The sequence below is a fragment of the Emys orbicularis genome, chromosome 1 (genome assembly GCF_028017835.1).
Source record: "Emys orbicularis isolate rEmyOrb1 chromosome 1, rEmyOrb1.hap1, whole genome shotgun sequence".
In the NCBI taxonomy this organism is placed as follows: Eukaryota; Metazoa; Chordata; order Testudines; family Emydidae; genus Emys; species Emys orbicularis.
This window is the reverse complement of record NC_088683.1, coordinates 313779908-313803635: the sequence shown is the minus strand read 5'-3', so window position 1 is coordinate 313803635 and position 23728 is coordinate 313779908. Positions and strand designations below refer to the sequence as shown.

The following is a 23728-nucleotide window of genomic DNA, read 5'->3' as shown; positions in this document are numbered from 1 at the left end:
TTATACAGGTATAACTATATTGGTTTAAATTCACATCAGATTATACTGGAAAGCATACTTGTGTAGACAAAGCCTTAGCATTTTTAATCAGATGGGCTTCGGTGATTAACTTTGTTAATTTGTCACTGCTTATTTTAGTTGGTACCTTTCACTAAAAGAACACCCTTGATTATATTTTTGTAGATTTTTTTCTTGTTTTCCACAGACTGCAAGGGTGTCTGGCTCAGATCCCCAAAGGTATTTAGGGATCTGGGCCTCTGACACTTGAAACGTTTTCTCTACTGGGCAACTTTTCCACTGGGCAACTTCTGCCTAGTTTCAAAGAGGGTTTGTCACTGTCATTTGAAAATGTCTTTATTACAAAGAGAGCTGAAATTAGCAACACTGTGTGGGTTTTTTCCACAACTGTAACTTTTGCAATGATTTGTCATTAAAAAATAGCCTTCCTTTTGTGTCTCAACATCACTCATGATTTCAGCACAACTCCCAAAGCAGTGTTCACTGCAGCTGCATGGCCCAGCAGAGGGAGCTCACAGTGTGCTTTAGTAAGTCTTGTCCAAGAGGTGCTCACAGTGTTTGAGTTTGTTTGTTTAGTTGTAAATTTCTCAGTGATGAAATTGCAGGAATCATTGTTTTCTAAAAACGAAACAAAACCCCTTTGATGAATACTTAGAATTTGGAGCACTTTTATGCATGGAACTGAAACAAATGGAAGGTAAGGTATATTTTACACCTGTAACCCGTAATTATATCTTTTAAAATGTGTTTTTCCCCCTTTCTCAGACAGTTTTCCTTTTGCTTAGTCCTAGTAAATGATCTTCATATGAAAACTGGCTCTCTGCATTATAGTTACTATATTTATACCTGATAACATAAATTCCTTAAACTTTTCACAAATTCCAGTACTAAACAAACAACAAAACCTTGATTCTGTTGGGTTTCATTTGGTTTGATACATTGGATTAGGATTGTTGCAGCCATGAATTAAAGCGGAGAGGTACGTATGAGACTGAAGAGGGGAGGGAAACAGACCAAGTCCAGGCTAAGTGTAATGAACATATGGAATATGCCACTATTAAGATCAATAAGTAGTAAATTGTAACTTACGTAAGGTCAATAAAACAAATGAATTAAATAAATAAATGTGTTGAAGAAACAGCTGGACATTTCTGGAAACTAGCAAGATGATGATGAGAAGATGAGGAGGAGCTTTTACATTTACCCTTTTGGTGATGAACATTTTTACATGTGGTAGTTTTTAATTTTTTTTCTAAGGGATTGATCCTACAGTTCTCGTGGACACACAATATGGATTCATTTCAGCAGGGGATTATGTGTGTGGAATGTATTTGGGATCAGAAGGAAACTATTTAGAGGAGTGATTGAATGCAGTAGCTTGATTTCCCCTGTTCTGTATTCCTTGTGTAACAAAATAGGAATTTGATGTTTTGCGATGCATGGCTCAATTGAGATGCTGATTTTTCCCAAGAATCATTGTGCTCAGAATATACAAGTAGCAAGAGCAAGGGGACAACTTGAAAGGCCTTTGGGTCTGATTCTCTGTTGCCCTTTACACCAGTTCTGCGGGCATAAAGGAGCCATAAACCAGCCAGATATGCTTCCTACATAATAGAAGTGGACTTGAACCAAAATCTGAGATCAGAACATCTCTGACTTTTCATTGTATCCAGAACTGACTTTTGTGGCTTGGGCCTAATTCTAATTATTAGTACTTTTATTATTACTAATTGTACAGCACTGTCTGTGCTTTACCAGTGTTGCCAGCTCTCATGGTTCATCATGAGACTCAAGAGCCTTGGTGTATTTTCTTAAAGCCCCAGCTCCTGAAGGCAAGTGATTATATTAGAATCTTAGCTTTCATTTTTTAAATAAAAGTACGTATCTAACCTTCACGTTTGTGGAGGAAGGCTTAAAACCATGACCCAAGTGTATCCTAAAGGGTCAGAAAGTTGAAGGCAAATAAATAGAACCACAAATGTTTAGTTCTGAGGGTTCTAAATGAGATTTTTATGCTGATCTTATTATTTTTGGAGGTCCAATTCCTCCTGGGGTTGGCAGTACTGCTTTACAGCCATTTAAAAAGACATGAGTCTAGTTCTGATCTCAAAGCCGTTTTCAGCAGTGTGAATTGACAGTGGTCCATTACTAGACAGAAATGATAATGCAGAAAAGGCAGAAGCGTTCAAGAAATATTTCTGTTCTGTACTTGGGAAAAAGTGGGATGATGTTTTCATATTATATGATGATGATAAAACACTTTCCATAGGCGTAGTTTCACTTCTATATTTGGGAAGGCAGTTCCAATCAGCCCAACAGAACCATGGGGGGAGAAGGGGTAGGGGCAAATTCTGCGCCTGCCTGAGGCTTGCAGTTTGGGGAGACAATGCCCCCTGTTCCCCAGATTTACACTCACGATTCCAACAGTAACTCAGGAGAATGTTAAAAAACAGCTACTAATGTTCTACATTTTAAAATCAGCAGGTCAGGATAATTTGTATCTGAGAGTTTTAAAAGACCTGGCCAAGGACCTCACTGTATCATTATTGTTAATTTTCAATGTTTTGAAACAGTGGGGAAGTTCCACAGGACTGGAAGAAAGCTAATGTTGTGCCAGTATATAAAAAGGGTAAATGGGATGACCCAGGTAATTATAGGCATGTCAGCCTGATGTTGACCTCAAGCAAAATGGTGGAACAGTTGATACAAGAACTTGATTATTAATTAAATTAATATAATTAATGTCAATCAACATGGGCTTATGGAAAATAGCTTTTGTCAAACTAATTTAGTATCTTTTTTTCACGAGATTACAAGTTTGGTTGATAAAGGCAATATGTTGATGTAATATATTTAGACATCTGTAAGGCGTTTGTCTTGGTACCACACAACATTTTGATTAAGAAACTAGCAAGATACAAAATCAGCCTGGCATGCATTAAATGGATTAGAAGCTGGCTAACTGATAAGTGCAGTGTATAGCTCCAATGGTGCAAGTGGCGCAGTTCTGCCATGGCCCACAAGATTATGGGGGTATGCTTTACCTGCTGTGATGCCACTCATTCAATGCCACTCAATCATATTTGGCCCTGCCACCTCTCTGCCAGACGGAGGGGGGCTGAGCCAAACCTGAGCAGTGCTGCAACTCATGTGCTGGGTTGCAATACCATTCTCCACTTGAATTTGGGTCACTCCTTGTGCACACAGGATGGGCAATGGGAGTGAGCGGCACCTCTGGGCAGTGAGGATCAGGCAGAGCCATCCTAGCCGGGATGGGAGTGGAGCAGTTTGCTGGGGGGTGCCAGTGAGTGGCCAGGAAGGTCCAGAAGTCAGTGGGTGAGGGGCTGAGAGCAAGTTGTTGGTAGGCTATGGGGTGAGTAGGGAGTGTTGGGGGACTGTGGGGTAAGCAGTTGGGGTGAGTGGGGGATGTTGAGGCTGGTGGGGTGAGTTGTGGGGTTTATGAGGGAATGGGGAATATTGGGGGGGGGGAGGGGAGGTTGGAGCTGGGATGTTGGACATAAGCAAAATTTTAGATTCTGGAATCAGAAAGGGGCCCTTAACCTATTCTTGCACCAGGGCCCTCTGGGGCCTTGTTACATCACTGGATAGGTCTCAAAATGAAACTGTAAGTGGCAAATCATCATCAAGCGGTTGTGTTTCCAATGGGGTCCCACAGGGATCAGTTCTTAGCCCTACACTGTTTAACATTTTTATCAGTGGCCTGGAGTAAAACATAAAATCATCACTGATAAAGTTTACAGATGATACAAAGTTTGGGGGAGTGGTAAATAGGGAGCAGAAATTTGATAATCGAGAACTCTTCAATGTAGACACAAAGGTATAACACAGTCCAATGGCTGGAAGTTGAAGGTAGGTAAATTCAGACTCTACATAAGGTGTACACTTTTAACAGTGAAGGTAGTTAACCAATGGAACAACTTACCAAGGGTTGTGGTGGATTCTACATCACTGTGAATTTTTAAATCAAGATTGGATGTTTTTCTAAAATATATGCTCTAGTTCCGAGGCCTATGGTCTGGAGGTTAGACTATATGAGCACAATGATCCCTTATAATCTATGAATCTATTATTTCAATGCAGCTACTCCTGATTTTCCCTGATGTAAGTGAGATCAGAACCAGGTCCATGATCCTTGCCCTGAGGTACTTACACTCTAGTTAAATTTGTGACAACAACCCATTAGAGTCACATATGCTACATACACAGTAGCTAAACTGTCAGAGTGATCTGTGTTTACCCTTTTGAACATTATTGAAATATTGTAACCTAGCACCTTTCTCCTACCACTACTTTTCCTTGTGCTTAAATTATTCTGGCTATTCCTTTTTAGCAAGCTGTGGGCCTCTAATGTATACATTTTGGTTTTTAATAGCTTAAAATCACAGCTTCCAATTTTTACTGATTTTTATTGATTTTATCTTTTTAAAAAAAATCCTTGATCATTGGAATCAAGGGCAGAATTAAAAATGGGTTCACCAGGACTTGCTGCTGGAGCTAATTTCTCTGAAGCCTCAAATGGGGTTCTCCAATATATGCCTCAAAGAGCTTTGTGATGCCTTGGCTATATACTCCTCTGCATATTCAGGGACCACTTTAAGTGAATCGGTCCTAATTGCAGTGTGACACCCTGGCACCCCCTTATTCACCACTGTCATGTAATTAGGATATGTTTTGTACAAAGTGTGCCTTGTGAGGTATCATTGTAAAACTCTTGATCTGCTAGACATTAATATCTCATTCGATTGTATGTGCTACCGTTGTATGTGAAGTTACGAGGTTTGGCTATGTATGTGCTACTGAAACATGTTGTGAGATTGAGAACTAGGGCCGCCCAGAGAGGGGGCCAAGTGGGGCAATTTGCCCCGGGCCCCGCAGGGCCCCCACGAGAATATAGTATTCTATAGTATTGCAACTTTTTTTATGGAAGGGGCCCCCGAAATTGCTCTGCCCCAGGCCCCCTGAATCCTCTGGGCAGCCCTGTTGAGAACACCCACAAGCTGCCTTTCAGGTACAACAATAAAAAGGCCAAACAATGTTTATGGCTTATTGAGGAAATACACACAAGCACAAGGATTACCCCAGGAACTGTGTACAATAGAAACCTCTCAGAGATAGCACTACACAATGGGAACTGTTTGACCCAGGTCACAGCAAAAGAACTTTCCAGCAAGTTGGAAGAAGATATAAAAGGGAGAAATGACATCATGAGGGGACCTCACTCTCCCTACAACAACACACCTGAAAGTATCGGAGGAAAAGGATTGAACTGGGTGTGGGGATGAAGTGCTGGTCCCAGGCTAAAGGGATTTCTAGCCTGTGTATGGAAACTTGGTAGACTGTTTGTATGATCAGTCAGGGTGAGAAACTATGATTCATCCTATCTAATATTGTAGGCTTAGTTTGCGTTTGTTTTATTTCTTATGGTAATCTACTTTGATCTGTTTGCTATCCCTTATAATTGCTTAAAAGCTATCCTTCGGTAGTTAATAAATCTATTTCATATTTTATCTAAAACACTGTGGCTAGGTCTACACTGCAGCGGGGGTCCGACCTAAGATACGCAACTTCAGCTACGTGAATACCGTAGCTGAAGTTGCGTATTTTAGGTCGGCTTACCTAGCGGTGAGGACGCGGGAAAGTCGACCGCTGCCGCCGACTCCGCTGCCGCCTCCTGCCGAGGTGGATTTCCGGAGTCGACGGCAGAGCGATCAGGGATCGATTTTACCGCGTCTTCACTAGACGCGGTAAGTCGATCCCCGAAAAACCGATTGCAAGACAAAGCCTGTGTGTTGTATGAAGTGCAAAGGGGATAAATCTCAGCTCATGAGCAAGAGTTGGTGCACGTTCACTGTCCTTTGTAGAAGTGGTGGACTGGGTAATAAATTCATACTAGCCGGGTGTTGACCAGGGCAGGGTGGTACAGCTCTGGGGTCTTAGGCTGGGGAGCTGGGAGTATTTTGGCTGTAGCTTCTCTATTATGGGTTCATGAGTGGCTGGCCAGAGCATTCATGAACACAGCTGGGTGTGGTCCCTGCCTGTGGATGTTGGTGTGAGTGTAAGCTTGGAGGGCTTTGCAGCTTGTCACAACGTCACAGTGCAAGAGGGAACCAGAGTGAGACAGAGGGCTCAGCTGTACCTCAGTTCCAGGTGGCACCCCAGGGGGGGAACCTGTCACATGAAGTTCATGAAAATCCAGTTTACTAGGAACAAATCAAGCATGCAAGATACGGTGGATATATTTACAAGTACCAATAATAATACATACCTCCCAAAAACTGTGCAGTGCTTTACATAGCACTTTTTAGCCATAGATCTCAAAGCACTTTACTAAAGAGGGCGGTATCATTATCCCCATTTTACAGAGGGGAAAACTGAGGCCCAGAGAGGTGAAGTGACTTATCCGTGGTCACCCAGGAGGTCAGTGGCAGAGCTAGGAACACCTGGTTCTTCTGGGTCCCCCTGGAAGTGGTGTAAAAATGGGGGCAATGTGTAAAACAGTTAATATTTGCAGACAATATGACTGTAGTGCCCAACATTTTACAAAGAGTGAATCTGACCTAGTTCTAAAAAGCTGAATGGGAATTAATATTGCAGTTCACGTATCCGCCATGCATATTCCTGGAAAAGAAAATGCTTTTGCAAATGTGCTGTCAAGGGATTTCAACATCTGTGAGGAGATATCATTAGAGAACACGCAATGTTCATATTTACTTAGGATGACTCAATTATTTTTAAGTAGAAGCCAAATGGAGCTGTACACAGACACACTCTTCTGCTACATCTGCCTCACATGATCTCCACACCACACCAGGTCCTTGCCTAACATCTCTGCTATCCCTAAGGTTTGGTCTAAACTGGGAAAATGAGTCATGTCTGAAAATGTCTAAACAAATATGTTTTAACTAATATGATTATAAACATGACTTGGGCCCAGATCCTTAATGGTATTTAGGTGCTTAACTCCCATTGATTTCAATGAGAGATAGAATCATAAACCCCTTTGAGAGTCTGAGCCTTGGCACCTAGTGTAGGCAGGGCAGGTCATGTTTAAAAGCCTATTAGCTGATCGTGATCAACCATAGACTCCTGCATAGGGAAGAGTTAATATGTTTTCAAACATGACTTATCTACCCAGTCTAGGCTAGTCTCATGCTTCTGCATGAGTTTTGCCTCAGTAAGGAGGGGGTTAAAAGTCAACAAGGAAGTCACGATTTGTCCCAGGGCTAATAAATGGCAGCTTTTAAAAACCTAATATAGAGACCAAACCAAGAGTCTGGTGGAAGCACAATAAGATCCTCTGTGGGGGCATCTGATTGTGGGTCCCAGGCCAATTGTCAGGCTAGCAGAGGTGGGAGCCGTGTGCAGACAGGGAAGGAAGTACAAAGGTCAGAGACTTTTGGGTTCTGTGAAGGGTTTGGAGAGTCCTTCAGGAAGGGGTGGGATATTAAACCCTGATCCTGCAAGCACTTATGCACATACTGAATTTTATACACAGGAATAGTTTAATTGGCTCCAAAGGGCCTACTCATATATGTAGAGTTAAGCATTTGCTTACGTACTTGCAAGATGGTGGCCTTTATTTGTGTGTATGTTTTTAAAAGGAGTTGGGTCATGTGTAACTCTTAAGATTGTGCTCTCGGTTACACCCAGGCAGCCCCATTGACATCAACAAGCGATAGGCGAGAACAGCAATTGTAAGTATTGGCTGACTAGATCTAACTAAAAAGAGAGATTGTTAACAGATGAAAAATCAGGAATGCTAATAATTCAACATCTGGGAACCATTAGCTTAGCCTCTTTGGCCCAGATTCACAAAGGTATTTAGGCACTTAACTCCCACTGATTTCAATGGAAGTTAGGAGTCTAAATACCTTTGAGGATCTGGGCTTTTCAAAGTCAGTGAAGGCTGGGGAAGGAAGTGAAGCACTCTGCAGGGTAGAAGCCAGAAAGAAAAAAGGGAGGAGGAGAAGATTTGTTCATTTAATTTCATAGTTTAAAAAACTGGCTATTAAAACAGGGCTACCTCCAAAGCTGAAGGAAAAGCATTAATTTGATAATAAATAATATTTGTGGCCGAGAAATGGGTGAAGAGTGCTGATCTGTTAGAGGAGAAAGGGGAATGCTATTTTTATTAATAAAATGGTATTATTGCACTTTTGTAATAGAATTGTTTTCTGTAATAATATGGGGGCTATGCAGAGACTGAATGACATGTCATTTGGCCTCATTAGCTATCCTCTCGAGTGACCAAACAATTGCCTTGTAAAATGGAGAATTCCTCCTATTCTCCTGAAAATAAATATTAATTATTTGGCCATAATGCAGAGGGAGTGGCCTGTCTCTATTATTTTTTGCTCCATTCATCACAAACCTTCTTGTTTTTGTTAACTAGAAAACCCAATCTTCCCATTTTGAGGTTAGTTACACAACCACAACCCTTCTGAGGCTTCAGTATACTACAGTCTTGCTTAATATCCTTGTTTTCTACTCTCCAATTCAGATTTCCTGTCCTTTGGCATTCAAATTTCTGTTTTCTATATTTTTAGACATAAACCAGATTAAACAACAATGCAAATAAACACTGAGTCCAAAAGTCTGCATTCATACTATCTTATGGAATTTATTGTAATTAGCATGGCTGTATTAAATTTGTAGGGGAACACCCATGGGGAAAGTTAGCTTCAGTGATTCATTTAAATGCTTAAATAAATAATTCTTTATTGCATTTTACAGTTAAATAATGTGAATAATGAGGCATGGAAATGGAACCTTTCCCTTTTAAGGAACATCATTGATATAAACATGATTTTAGTCTCCTCATACTCAGAACAAGTAGGATTAGCATTAGGTAACAATCAAGCAAAATGATTAGGTTTGAGCAACTGTTTAATGCAAGAGATTCCAAATATATTTTTAGGCTTGGCAGAATTTTATTTGTATGTTTTTATAATTTCGATGAATAATAGTAATGTTTATTTTTAAGCATTTATTTTATTTAAATTTTCACAATTGTGCAAAATTATGTGTGTTAAGCATTTTCCCCCCAATTTTTATCAATTTAAATTTCCACAGTTGTGGGAAACTATGGGGTTTAAGATGTTGGAGGAGGGGTTGGGTTTTTTGTTGTTTTTGCACATTTACTTTTTTATTTATACAAAATATTGTTATGCAAAATATTGTGGACAGTTTTGCCATTTGACTCATGTTCAACTCTGTGTGCTTGACTTTAATCTGTTTATATTTATTTCAGATGAGACTTTAGTTACCACACTGTCTTGTCTGCTCAGTGTGGTAATTGAACAGCCTTGGCACATTTTGTCAGAGCTGAGGCTTCACACCTGGGGCCCTGCCCAAATGTATCCCTCCCCGCACCCTTCGGCAGGAAGGTGCACCAGTTGCTTGCCTGACTGCTGCCCCCACCTCAGAGCTGAACTGCATTTCAGTGGTGGGTGAAGTGTATATGGAATATAAGGCCAAATCTTGCAGTCTTTACTCCAGCAAAAACCAGTGAAGTTAATGAAAGTTTTGCCTGACTACAAGATTTCAGCCAACTAGTTTGTAAGGCACTCTATAAAGAGCTATTACCAGTAAAATAACATGCACTGTAAATGGTGCATGTGCCTGTCTGTGGGAGCCAGAGGGGCTTGCTAGAGTGTCATTCATCCCGTCAGGGAGGCACGGAGCTAGGAACCCAAACTTAAGTCTCCCCATGGCACTGTGTCTGGACCAGAGAGTCCCAGCCCTTTCTAAGATGCATCTTCTTTTCATTTTGTACTCCATGTCATTTCATGTACCTTCTTTAATAAGTCCTGTCGCACTTATAGAGGACTTCATTGTGGTTGTGTTTTTGGTGGAGTTAAATAAGCACGTAGTACAGTAAATTCATTATTCTCCTCAGGCTACATGAAATGATTACAATGAGATCCTGGTTGCTGTTGCTACTTCTGCTTGTGAGCTTGTGTTCACCTGCACCTAGACTTTCGGTAGGTATCACTTGACTATAGTTTGTATCATCCCTGTTAGCTGATTACTATTTATTGTTTCCAGGAGCATCCACAGTGTGCTCGGTACAGCAAAAACACACAAAAAACCATGGCCCTTCTCCTAAATAATTCACTTCCTAAAAAGATAAATCAGACAGAGGGATGTAGGAGTGGAGGAGAAGGTATTACAGCATGCAGGTAAAACAGTCAGGTGAGAATTGGCTGCATCCAGATAATAAGAGTGTTTACATAATATAGGGGGTTGGGTTTCATTGTGGTTGGTTGGTGTGTATGGGGACATTGTATTGTAAGATTTATAGACTATGCCCACAACCGTGCCACAAATCAGTCAGTTAGTTTCTTGTAGGCACCACTAGTGGAAGGTGGTCTTCAGGATGTATTTGAAAGCAGAGGGAGGAATAGTTTTGTGGATGAGATTTGCAAATAGCTATTTTGGGGCCCAGGCATGAGAGGTGCGAAGCACCTGCAACTCCCATTTCGTGATTTATTTGTAGTGTTTTTCTCAGCGTGCCAAGCCATCAAATTCCACAACGGTAGCTGGAGAGGAAGGATGGCCATAAGGTTACAGAATAGCATTGTCAGATCTGCATTCTCTTCGTGCCTCTGCCGTGCCTGTAGTCTCCGTATGACCTCAGGCAAATCACTTCACTTCTTTGTGGCTCAATTTAACTGAGTGCAAAAAAGAGACAGGGGGCTAGTGAAGCTAACTCTTTGGAAACTGCTTTGAGATGGAAGATGCTTTGAATGGGAAGCACTATCTGATACCAGAGCATTTCTGCTAACAAAGTGCTTAGTCCTATGAGTTGCCACAACTCCCATTGACTTCGATTTTTCCACAATAAAGACAAATGCATGTTATTTATATGGAATGTACTTTCTCACCTAGTTTGTTATGATACAAATGTTTGGCCATTAATATTTTAAATGTGTTTTCTTAGAGGAGCCTTTCTTGAGCTAACTTTCTATAACATTTAGGGTCAGATTCAGAATCCCTTACTCAGGCAGAATGGTATTTCATTACATGGGCAGCCTCAGTGGCCCTGCGTCTGGAGAAAAGTACTATTCAACCTGACTAAAGCTATCAGAACTGATCCTGGAAAGTGCTATGAAGGTGCTCCAGAAAAACGTCAGGCCTAGTCCTGCATGCCCTTACTCGCTTGAGTAGTCTTTACACACACAGGGAAAACAAATGCATTTAAAATAATAACTCTCAAAATTTCCATTTTTATGATAATATGAGAGAAAAATCTAAATGAGTAACACATTGTGTCTCTGTCATGCTGCCTTTCCACATGTACACTATTGGCTCTAACTCATCCTTAAATCCCCATTTTGGAACTGAAGCCTGTTGGAACAGGCACAAGTAACCACAGCTTGTTTTCATAAGCTAAGTTGACTTGATATTACTGAGGATAGTGTGAAAATAGCCTTATGAAGAATAAACAACAGCTCTGTGGTCAGGGAAGAAACAGAGAAAACCAACTGGAGCAAACTGATTACTTCTTTTTTCCCCCACTGGGGGTAAAAAGGCAGGAGGGGGAGAGCACAGCTACAGGTAGCCCAGGCAGTCTCTGGGTAAGTGTAAGGGACAAGTTACGTTCCTACAGACCACAATAAGGAGTGACTTATTAACCCAATGGCTTTCTTTCCAAATGTGGTATAGGGGCCTTAAGTACTCACAACCTGCTTTCAATAAACCCACAGAAAGGCTGTCCTAGACTAGCACTAAATTCACGACCCCACCTGCATTACATACTTAAGACTGGCACAAACAAACTGTTAGCTGGCAAATTAAAAACTGCTCATGTCCTTTGTCTTCCTAGACTGTTCACTGTTTGGGCCAGGCCCTTTGCCTGCTTCTGTTTTTGGATGGCACCTGGCCCCTGGTGGGTGCAACTGCAATGTGAATAATAAGGAAAACAAGAAAGCACCTGAGCGTAGCCGGCCTCTACATTTGACCTTTGTGTATAGTAAATTTTCCTTACAAAATAGTAAATGTCACCTCACAGACGGTCCCGGAACAACTTGCTGTCTCTTACTCAAGGCAATGTCAACAGGGGGAGCATATTACTCTGTCGTCCAGCCCATAGTCCATATTCACATGCCTGGAATTCTCTGAAAGGACAGTTGGCCAGCAACTGTCGGTTCTTCCTGACACTGACCGGCCACTGGCTTCTCCAGTGGCAGGAGTGAGAATTTACATAGGAAACAGGAATTGCCAGACTGGATCAGACCCAAGGTCCATCAGGTCCCTGTCTCAGATAGTGACCAGTGGCAGATGCTTCAGAGGAAAGTGTAAGAACCCTGCAGCAGGCAGATGTGGGGTGATCTGCCCGCCCACACACACACATTAGGTCTCATCCTGATCTCAAATTGTTAGAGATTGGCTTACACCCTGAAGCGTGAGGTTTAATATCCCTTCCAGTTGTTAGCACTAACACTGAATAGTCTTAACATCCATATCAATCTCCAGTCCCTTTTTGAATCTTGTTAAATTCTTGGGCTCAATGACTTCCTGGGGCAGTGAGTTCTGAGGTCTAATTACAGGAGGAAAATAATTTCCTTTTATCAGTTTTGAATTGGTCATCTTTTAATTTCATTGAAGGTCCCCTTGTTCTTGTGTTATGGGACAAAGAGAGCAGAAACTCCTGATCTACCTTCTCTAGACCATTCATTTTTTTCATAAACTTTTGTGATATCTAGACGGCACATCAGGAACTTAGAGGGTATTAATGTCACTGGAGGCTTAAACCCTCTGTTTGTGCACCCAGTGGGTAGGATAAACTTCCCCACTCTGCCTCAGCCCTGACTTGGAGCAACCATTTTTGGTAGTGGTAGGAAGGTAGTTCTGTCATCAACAACATCAATAGGTTTCTGTGGTGGTTTCTGTGACATGAGTCTGGGTCAAGGTTTTAGCCCACCTAAATCAATGTATGGTTTCAGATGAAATCTAAAGGCTTGGCATAGCTTTGAAACAAAACTAGACTCAGCTTCACTTGGCATTTTTAGAGTCATTCAAGCCCACTACTCCATGCAAACTTCAGGCTATGCAAATCCACGTAATGAGACTCTGTTGCCACTTTAGTTGGCTAAGCCTTTTTCTTAAGGAATATAGCAATACGAGCTTCTGGTTTGATTCTCACCAAAAATGTTTTTCCTAGTGAGTTCTGCTTTCGGTGATGCCAGTGTAAATCTTTAGTAACTCCACTGATTTCTGTGGAACTACTGATTTCAATGGAGTTACTGCAGATTTATACCAGAGTAACTGTGAGTGGATTCTGTCCCTTTATCTTTCACTTTTACAATAAGAGGTCTGAGAATTCTGCATCCTTACAGGACCAATGGGGCTACAATGTAAGATCCAGATTTTGCCACTCTGCAAATAAGTCCACTGATTTCATTAAAAGATAGCAGAGTTGAGCACCAGTTGTCCAAAGTCACTTTCTGATGGTCCAGTTAGTTAATGCTGCACTGCTGGAATCTCTTTGCCAAAATCAGCACAAAAAACTCTTCCCCGTTGGGCTCAATTCATCTGCCATGTAGGCTGTGCTGTAATGATTTAGAGACAAAAAATAATAGGCCTCTTTACCCAGTTAGATGTTTTAAATTTGAATCCCCTTGCCTCCTCAAGATAGATGTATGTGTTTGGATCATTAAGAGCTACAGACTTCCTCTCTGTTGTTACCACTTTAATTATGTCATGCCTCTTTTTTCCCCCTTAGGATAAGGACATCTGCCTGATAGACAACACTAAATTACAACAGAGGCTAAAACTGCTCCAAGACTTGCTTCAGTTGTGTGAATTACAGCTGAAGGACATCTTGGGGAACAACTATCATGGAACAAAGAGCAAGATCTTCTCAGCCAGGAGGAGCATACAGCCTGAAATCCTTTTACCCACAACTAGTGGAAACTTGATAGTCTACGATCAAGGTAGGATGTTGCAGAAGAATATAATAGACACTATCACTTCAGCATATCGAAATATTTATTTCTTGCTGCAACGTTCCATTTATAAACAGATAGGCATATTTATATCTTATCCACTTCCCTTAACAAAATCAGTGCAGGAAGTTTATAACTTTAAAAATGCTTAATCTAAAATATGTACTATCCATTATATGCATAGGAGGGCTAAGGGTAGATCCATGGCCCAAGGCCACTGACCTGGTGCGTCATCTCGGGCACGTCACTTTATTTCCCTGCACTTCTCTTCCTCACCTACACTCTGCCTGTCTCATCCACTCTTTGGGGCAAGGCCACTGACCTGGTGCGTCATCTCGGGCACGTCACTTTATTTCCCTGCACTTCTCTTCCTCACCTACACTCTGCCTGTCTCATCCACTCTTTGGGACAAGGACTGTATTTCACTATGTTTTTGTACAGCACCTGGCACAATGGTCCATGGGAACGGTTTCTGTTGTGCAACAGATCAATACTGCAGAAGCACGCAATGACAGAATGATATTGCTTTGCAATTGTCACAACATCAAACCTTTTCGCCCTAGGCTAAAATTTTCAAAACTAGGGGACCTAAATTAGAGTCTGAAATCCTGATTTCAACTCTTAAATCAGTGGCCTGATTTCAGGGACTTCAATGGGAGCTGAGGATTTCACAGCACAGAATAGGGGAAGAATCTAAGTTAATGCTGTCTTAGGTTGAGATGACGGTGATAAACTCTTCTGAGTCCTTTCTGCACTACAGCTTCTACTGCTATTACCATTGGTGGGGCTGCAAAAGATGGGTCCCGAATTTGCTAATCTAGATGCATCCTGGCTGGTGTTACAATTTTTGCTAGAACCATATTTAAACATTGTTTTACAAATTCAACCCCCAGCCCAGCCAGGGTGGGACCATACAGAAGAGCCAGAAATCATTGTCCTAAGACAAACTTCTGTGGATAATTTCTCTTGACTACGGTCAGCTATTTGCTCTTCCATGACCACTGTTTTATGAAGCAATACTATTTTGCTCAGATTGCTCTGCAGTGTTTAACAGCAGAAAAATCGAAAATGGATACTACCGGATCAGGCCCAGAGCAGACCGAGAACCTTTTCTGGTGTATTGTGACATGTCTGATGGAGGGGGATGGACTGTAATACAGCGACGCAGTAATGGCAAAGAGAATTTCAACAGGTATGTGCTGTGGTTAATATTTCAGTGGGGATTTAAATTATTCTTTTAAGGATTGCTGTGATTTTTAAATTCCGTCCAACCTCTGATGGCACCTTACTAACAAAGGCTGCTATTTTAGGCTCCAATCTTACAAATGTGCACTCACGTGTTTAGTCATTAGTAGATATGAGGGAACAATGAGGTTTTTTGTTCAGGGGCTGAACCAAAAAATCTGGAAAAAAAATCTGATTCGATTCGAACAAAAAAAAAATTTCATAATTTTTCATCCAATTGAAGAACACAAAAAATATGATTTTGAATTGACAAACATTTCAACTCAACTCAGAATTATTGTTTTCCAATTTTTCAATTTGTTTTGAGTCGATTGAAACATTGGGGCTGTCTCCACATTAATTTTTTTCCTAGTTTTTGTTTTGATTCAGCTGTTTCAGGTGCACTTCACCCTTTTTATTGTGTGATATTTGTTTTTGAAATTGGCCAAATTTGAAATCAAAATGCTGTTTGGACTCTAAAAGTTGAAACAGAACATTTCAATTCATTAAAAAAAAGTGTTTTCAACCAAATCTATTTGTCAAATTCAACCCAAATTCAAATAATAGTTTCAGGGACCAAAAATTGCACTTTTCAATGGAAAACAATTTGTTGAAAAAAATTCACTCAGTTCTAGTCCTTATTGATTAGAACTATTTGCACAAATAAGGACAACCTATGGGAGTAAGGGCTGGCAGGATCGGGCCCTTTTAAATGATTTCTTTCAATCACAAGTTAGAGTGAACTTCTGACACTTTTTCATTGGTTGGTCTTTGTCTGTTTAAGTCTTTTGGTTATTATGATAGGAGACATTTCATTATCTGGTAAGGATTTTGATTCTGCCACCATCTGCTGTCAACCGATTAAACGATATATCCTCTCTCATATCATGAAAACTATTAAGGCTTAGTGTACTATTTACTCCCTCTTCCAGAATGTTAATGAAGATGCTAAATAAGACTGGTCCAGATTGTCTTGGCTGAAAGTGACGGGAAGATGACTTTTACATGGAGATTTCTACACAAAAAGCCTCCTGTCACTTTCAACCTGACAATCTGGTCCATTGACTGGTGTTTTGATCAGTCTTATTTAATGTCCTCATTCATGATGTGGAAGAGGAAATAAACAGTAGAGCTAGGGATAACTGAGTTTTTGGTTCAGTGCCTGAACCAAAATATCTGAAAACATTTTCATTCCGATTGACACATATTACAATTTTTTGTTTTTTCTTGACAAAATGAAATGAAAAACAAAATGAAAAACTAATTTTTTGGGGGGAGAAGAGAGTATGAATGAATGATTATTTTGTCCTAAAACAAAATATTTTGTTTAGGTTTGGGGGTTTTTAACCCATCCTCTTTTTTAAGATAAATCTAGTTAAATTTCAAATTAAATGTCATTTCAAAATGAAAAGTCAGAATGTTTCATATTGATAATGCAGAAATGAAACATTTTGACTTTTTCAGAATTTTTTCCCTCCATTTTTATTTTTGCCAAAACTATTCGCCAAATTCAACCCAAAACTGCATTTTTCAGAGAATAAATTATTGGCTGAAAAAAAATTGTCCAGCTCTACTAAACAGTATGTTAATGAAATCTGAAAAGCATACTAAATTGGAAGGATCTTTGAATACTAATGGGGATATAGAAATAACACAGAGGAATCTAGAGAGAAAAAAACAGGGGCAGAACGTAACAGAAGAAGATTCATCTTGGAAAAATACAGCCTACGTAATCTGATGAAAAATAATTCAAAACACATATATTTGAAGGGAGGGACAGGACAGGCAAGCAGTGATGCTGCAAGACAAATAGGGGTGACAGTGGACAGCAAATTACACATGGGTTTGAAATGGGATATGGATACAATACAGGCCACTGTATTCCACCCATATCCCCACCAAAGCAGAGACTTTTGCACTTTGGGGAAGGGGGGTAAAATGAGGCCCAGACAGGGCCACCTCTCCCCCAGCCAGTTCCCCGTCCAGACCAAGAACTGTGCAGGGAGACACTCCACATATACACACGCTTGGGGTACTAGGATCCAGGCAGTGCTTCCCCTCCTCCTTGTCAAGTGGCCAGAGACTTCCACTGGTGGGACCAGAAGTAGCCAAAGCTGGGACCAATACTGTGGAATGTACTCCAACTTTCTCTGCCCTGTGCTGATTGGTTGTTGGCTCCAACATTACCCCTTTCCCCTCTGTCTCCTCACCTGCCTCTCTTACCCTCTTCTCCCCTGCCCTGTCCCCTTGACTCCCCCATCCCTTTTCTTTCCACTTAGCTGATCCACTCCTAACTCAGCCCATTTACCACCCCCTGAAAAAAAGTGGGATTAACATGCCATTTGCCACCATCACACTGATCACCCCATTTGTGTGTTCTACCTCTTCCACTACCCTGTGTCTCTCTGTCTTGTCTATTTAGATTATAAACTCTCCAGGGCAGGGCCTGTCTACTACTTTCTTTTTGTATGGTGCCTAGCACAATGGGGACCCAATTTTGATTGGCCCTGAGGCACTGCCATAATAAATGTGATTAATAATAATAACTTGAGACATTATCACTACCTTTTGTTTGCAGCTTTTTAGCCAGTTTTCAGTTCATTATTAGATTGCATAGTAGTCCTGAGTTTGCAGGGTGCTTAAGAGTGCAAGGCAGAATTCTTGTAACTTGTAAGGAGACAATTTGAATTAATTACTTAATTAAGATTTTGCAAGGTTCAGTGTCAGCTGCTTTACTAAAAGACAAATCTAGGACATCTCCTGCATTCCATTTGTCCAGTAACTTTTGACCTGCTTCTGCAAGCACTGCACGTGGCAGTGTTAGCAGGATTGAACACACTGCAAGCGAGTGAGCGAGAGTAATATGTAAAGCAGTCAACATTGTTTAGTATTTATTTGTAATGAGCTGCTATAATTCTGTCTTGTCTCTTATGCTTTGAATAGGATACGTAAGAAAAATGTTTCTATAGATAAAGCCAAAGATTCACTTGTCAGGAGATTTCGCAATAATAGGGTGACTGAGATTGTCAGATACAAACTCCCTAATTACAGCATTCTACATAGAGGGCTGAAATTGATAGTTGTATCTCACTTCAGGAAATGGGCTGATTACAAACAAGGATTTGGGCAGTTCCAGGGCAAGAATGACGAATACTGGCTGGGCAATGAGCACATTTATGATCTGCTGGCTAGAGGTAAGGGTATTATTCTATCTGCACAACTTCTTACTAGTTGCATTGTGAAGTACTAATCTAACAAGATACTGCATTATAATCCAGAGGAAAACTCACTAAAAATTGACCTGATGGACTGGCATGGAGAAAGACGATATGCAATCTATGAAAACTTTCAGATCAAGAATGAGCAGGTAAGAAATGGAGACAACAGTGATTTGTTTGTTATTGCAGGGAGAGGATTCTATTTGACTTTTAGTACTTCTGCTTGAGTCCTGCTGAGATCTTAATAATAAAGTTCTGCAAAACTCATCCATTTTGTTCACAGGGGTCCATATCAACTAGAGACAGGACCAAGCCACAAAGAACCTAAATGTGAACTTTTGAAAAGTTCAGTTGCAGTTAGATTCAGTATTTTGCATCCATTACAGAGAGAAGGGACAGCAGAGAAGCTTGATAGCAGATCAGAAGATGAAATTTTCCAGAGCTTGGAGGTATTCAGATGTGGGGCATTGATTCATCTCAATTGTGCATCTTTCTTTAAGGTTAATTTCATATAGGTTTGTACCCTGTGAGTTTTGTTTGGGCTTCAGATTTGAATGATTTCAGAAACTCAAAGCAAAATTCAACCAAAACTGCCAAGTTTTGTCTGGTTTGGGGTCAGAATATGAAAACATAACATTTTACATGGTTCACACCTGAAAACCTGAAATAGGCCAAAGTTCACTCCAAATTTTGTTGGAGTTTGATATTTCAAGTTTTGTTATGGAAGTTTTGGACAACTCCATTTCAATCAGTGGTAAAAGCAAATGTTATGAAAGAAAAAACCTACAGTTATTACACATCTATTGTCTCGTTCCGGGACTACTGTGTTCATCACTGTAGTATCTGAGCACTTTCCAGTGGTGCAGTATGCGACGTGGCCACACATATATCATGGGTTGTTTGTTCTCCCATCCTCCCCCCAGAGGGAGAAGCATGTTCAGTGGAGTGATTTGGTTTGGTAGGATGTGGTTGTTGGGTATTTTTGGGTTCTGTTTATTTTTTTATATAAATATACCTGATTTTGTGCATTTATGTTAGAGAGGGCAAGATCAAAGAGATGTGCCTGGCAGTTGGAGTGAAAGGTGGTGAGGTTTGTGATGCTCCATAGTTCCTGGAGGAGTTCATTCCACAGTCTTGGACTGGCCCATGGAGAAGGCTCTGTCTCCCACACAGACAAGCTTTACTCTTATTATTGAGAGTTCTGTTGTGCCAAAGGAGCATAGTTGCAGACCACAGTTTTTGTCTTGGAGCATTATATGATCTTTTAAGTATACTGGGCCCACACCTTGGAGCACTTTGAACATAAGGATCAAGACCTTGAACTTAATTTGAACTCCTGTTAGAAGCCAGGGTAGAGAATGGAGGACAGGTCTGCTATGATCTTGGTAGTCGGTGTGCCGAGGAAATGCACTGCAGTGTTCTGAATTAATTTAAGTTTCCAAGTGCTGAAGGCTTCATGAACAGGTATATTGCATTGCTGTAATTCAGCCAAGAGGTGGTGAAGGTCTGAACAACTGAGGCCAGGTCTTTATCTGCCAGGACGGGATGGAGTTTCTACCCAAGTGGAGATGGTAGAAAGCATTATTAATGGATTTTGCTAGACTCCTATAGACTGAATTGACCAGTTGTGGGTGTGTATCTTCAACCAATGGAGATTACATCATGGCTCAAAACTCTTCAGAATGCTTAATTCTGCCCACCAGCATCACCTGTCTTGCATGGTTTCAGCTTCAGCCAACTGTTTTTCATCCAAGAGCTGATCTCATCCAAGCACTGGAGCATCTTGATCCAGTGGTCGTATGTGGTGAAGGATAGATAGAGCTGTGAGTCATATGCATATTGCTGGCACTTGAGTCCATGTAGATGTTGAATAGGACTGGAGAGAGAACTGATCCTTGTGGGATTGTACAAGTGAGTGGTCTAGTGATGGAGGTGCAGTAAAATGTTGAGCATACTATCAGCATAACACAAATCAATGAGTGCAGTTTCCCATCACTACTCTTTGGTGTGTCCTCTCAGGAAAGACTCAAACCATTTTAGCACATTACCCTGGACCCTGGCCACCTCTCGCAGGCAAGTCAGCAGAATCTCATGTGTTGAATGCTGCGCAGAGGTCCAGAAGGATGGGAATAGATATGTGTTCTATCCATCGACAGCAGATTATCCATCTGTTCCACTAAGGTGGTTTTGATTCCAGGTCCTGGCCTGAAACCAGACTGTGCTGGATCTAGAATGTTAGCTTCCATTAGATGAGCTTGTAGTTGGCCTTTTGCTAGCTTAAGAGAATAAGAATGGCCATACTGGATCAGACCAGTGGTCCATCTATCCTATCTTCTGACAGTGGCCAGTGACAGAGGGAATGATCAGAACATGGCAATTATTGAGTGCATCAATCCCCTGTCTTCCAGTCCCAGTTTCTGTCAATCGGTGGTTTAGGAACGCTCGGAGCACCTCTGACCATCTTGGCTAATAGTCATTGATGGACCTATCCTCCATGAAATTATCTTATTCTTTTTTGAACCCTTCTCTGTGAGCTTGTTCAGGAATGGGAGCTTTGATACCGGGTGTTGGCTAGGACTGAAGTATCTGGGGTGAGTTTCTTCAATGTTGGTTAGACTATCTTGTCTTTGAAGGAGGAAGAGAAGATTCTTTCTCTAAATGAGACACTGACTATTTCATTCAGGAGTGGCACCAATTGTTCATGATTTTCTCTCACAAGCCAGAAGGGGCCTGGGTCAGATCCACAAGTCTTGGGTCAAGACTACTTTAGGGTGTCCATAACTTCTTCAGGAGAGAATGTACTGAACTCTGGGAATGCAGAAGGGCTGTTGGTTGGTGGGTATAGGCAGAGCAGATCCATACTGTTTAAGACGCCTTCCTGAATGTGCATGATCTTTTCAGAGAAGTAGGATGATAGATTTTTGCTATACTTGGTGCTCTGTTTTGATGCAGGTTATAGGCACTCAGGACTGACTGACTAAGAGGTTTATCACCCTGGATGACTCCATGGGGCAGGATTTGGCAGACTCAATGGAGACTGATAGGAAGATTCTCTTGGCCTGATCTTCTTAGCATATGTGTAACGTGCCTCGCGTGGCATGTGATCAGGAGTCATTACCAAATTTGGTCCGCTGGTTGGATCATTAGGTTCCCTGGACCGGGTACTGATGGGGAGCGCAACATGTCTTAGGCTTTGAGGAATTTGTTGTTTCATCCTGTCTGAATCAGCCTTTGTTTTCCATCACCAGCACTCGAGTTTCTGCCCCTCTTCAACCACTGCAAGGTATCAGAAAACCAAGGAGATCTATGTGGGCAATGGGGAGGAAGGGGCTGCATAGGAGCCAGCGTAACAGTGGCCAAGGCCAGTGTAGAATGGTAATGATTCACCAGGTCCTTGACACCTCATGCTGTGGGTGGGGTGCTGTTGTCCTTCAGCAAGCTTTGCAATTTGTTGGAGTCCATGAGTTTTTATGGTCAAATCACACTCACTGGTCTTTCTTGTTGGCTAGATGCTGGAAGGTTCTCTGGCCACTGCCCTAATGAGGTGATGGGTCGTCCAAAAGAGTGTCTGGGTTGTGATGTCCTCTATCTTGACATCTAGGCTGCAAATCAGGTCCAGAGCATGACCAGCTGTGAGGCTGGACCAGAGATGATCTGTGAAAGTCCTAGGGAGGCAAGAGAGGAGATGAATTTTTGGACTTTTGCATCTGCAACCTTTGTCAATGTGTATGTTGAAATCTTCCAAGATGACAAGTCTGGGGTATTTCACCACCATTGCCCCTCGTGCAACTCTTCTAATTTCTAGGTATTGCTGCCAGGATCAGCCAATTTGTATCATGTAGGTGTTGAAAGAGAATAATACTTGTAGCCTTTAGTAGCAGGAGAGCAACTTGGCAGTATATTTGGTAGATTAGATGGGGTTTTGGCCCAGGGCTAATATCAAAAAGCATAAGGCCAAAATCATTTCTGACTTCAGTGGAGTTATACCAGGGATTAATTTGGCCCACAGCATATTGCAGAAAACAATTATGAGCTTTAAAAAAGAAATAAAAGGCTGCTGATAACAGAGAAATGTTTACATTTAACTCTTGCAGGACAATTACAGGTTATGGGTTGGCACCTATTCTGGTAATGCTGGTGATGCTCTGTTTGGCGGGAGTAACTTTGAAGAGCAGTGGTCAGCATCACACAGTGGGATGTCGTTCTCCACATCAGACAAGGATCATGACAGATTCCTAGCAGGCAACTGTGCACAAGAGAACAAGTGTGGCTGGTGGTTTAACAGGTATGGGAAGAAGTTGACTGTATCCAATACTCAAAGAGTGTTGCACATGGGACTAAGGCTGTGGGTGGGTGTGCAGCAACAGTCTGTTTTTTCATTACCATTCAAGGCAGAGAGGTTTAAATAGCTTTCACGATGACTTCCATAATAAAAGCATAAGAGAAATGCCCTGTGCACCAAGGGCCTGAAGGAAACAATTCCTAGCCACAAACAGGCTCAACTGGCAGTTAGAGTGTATGTTAAGGGCATTTCTCTAGTTTGGGGTGATTCATTTTTGAGCTTTCTATCACAGTTGGCCATAATTATATTTCTTTTATGTTCTATTTCATTGGTGGGTATTACTGGTACGTTAGCAATTACTGAGTCTGGTCTCACAGGCCCTCTGTGCAGGGAATGCACACTGAAGTCAATAGTTCTGCATGTGGACAGTGTGCAAGACTAAGCCTTTTGTTTCATATTAAGCCCTTATAAGCCAGGCCCTCATCAGGTGTAAACTGGCATAGACCCATTGAATTCAAATGTATATCAATAAAAATACATTGTATTTTGCTGTAATGATGCAATGCCTTCTCACTTTAAACGGAGTCTCCTTTCCCCCCCCCCCCCCCTTTTCATCCCTACAAGATGCCACGCAGCGAATCTCAATGGACAATATTATAAAACAGGAAACTACACCGGACGCCATGACAATGGAGTGGTTTGGTCAACCTGGCATGGGTTCTGGTACTCCCTGAAATACACAGCCATGAAAATCAGGCTTCCATCTTTTGTCGACGTAGGGAGTGGAAATGGTGAAAGCAGCTAGGACAGCTAGAATCCGCATCATTGGAGACAGAGAGAGTATAGGATAGAAAGGATTTTAGAAATCAAGGGCCAAACCCTCAGCTGGTGTAAATCAGCACAGCTGCACTGTAGTAATTGTCGTTTGATCAGTTTATATTAGTTGAGGATCCACCCCCAGGGTAGTAGAATATGCCTATCATATGGTCTAATGGAGGATGTAAGGGTCTCTCATT

The 23728-nt window shown here is 41.4% G+C and overlaps 1 protein-coding gene across 1 annotated transcript; it reads left to right on the top strand.

Moving 5' to 3' along the window:
- The first annotated feature begins 689 nt into the window (after positions 1 to 689).
- LOC135895569 (fibrinogen-like protein 1) lies at positions 690 to 23517 on the top strand. The gene is made up of 8 exons (XM_065423685.1): positions 690 to 715; positions 9938 to 10022; positions 13766 to 13976; positions 15021 to 15180; positions 18309 to 18406; positions 18491 to 18579; positions 22525 to 22715; positions 23337 to 23517. Exons 1-8 carry the CDS (start codon positions 690 to 692, stop codon positions 23515 to 23517), a joined length of 1041 nt encoding a protein of 346 aa, XP_065279757.1.
- The last annotated feature ends 211 nt before the right edge of the window (positions 23518 to 23728 follow it).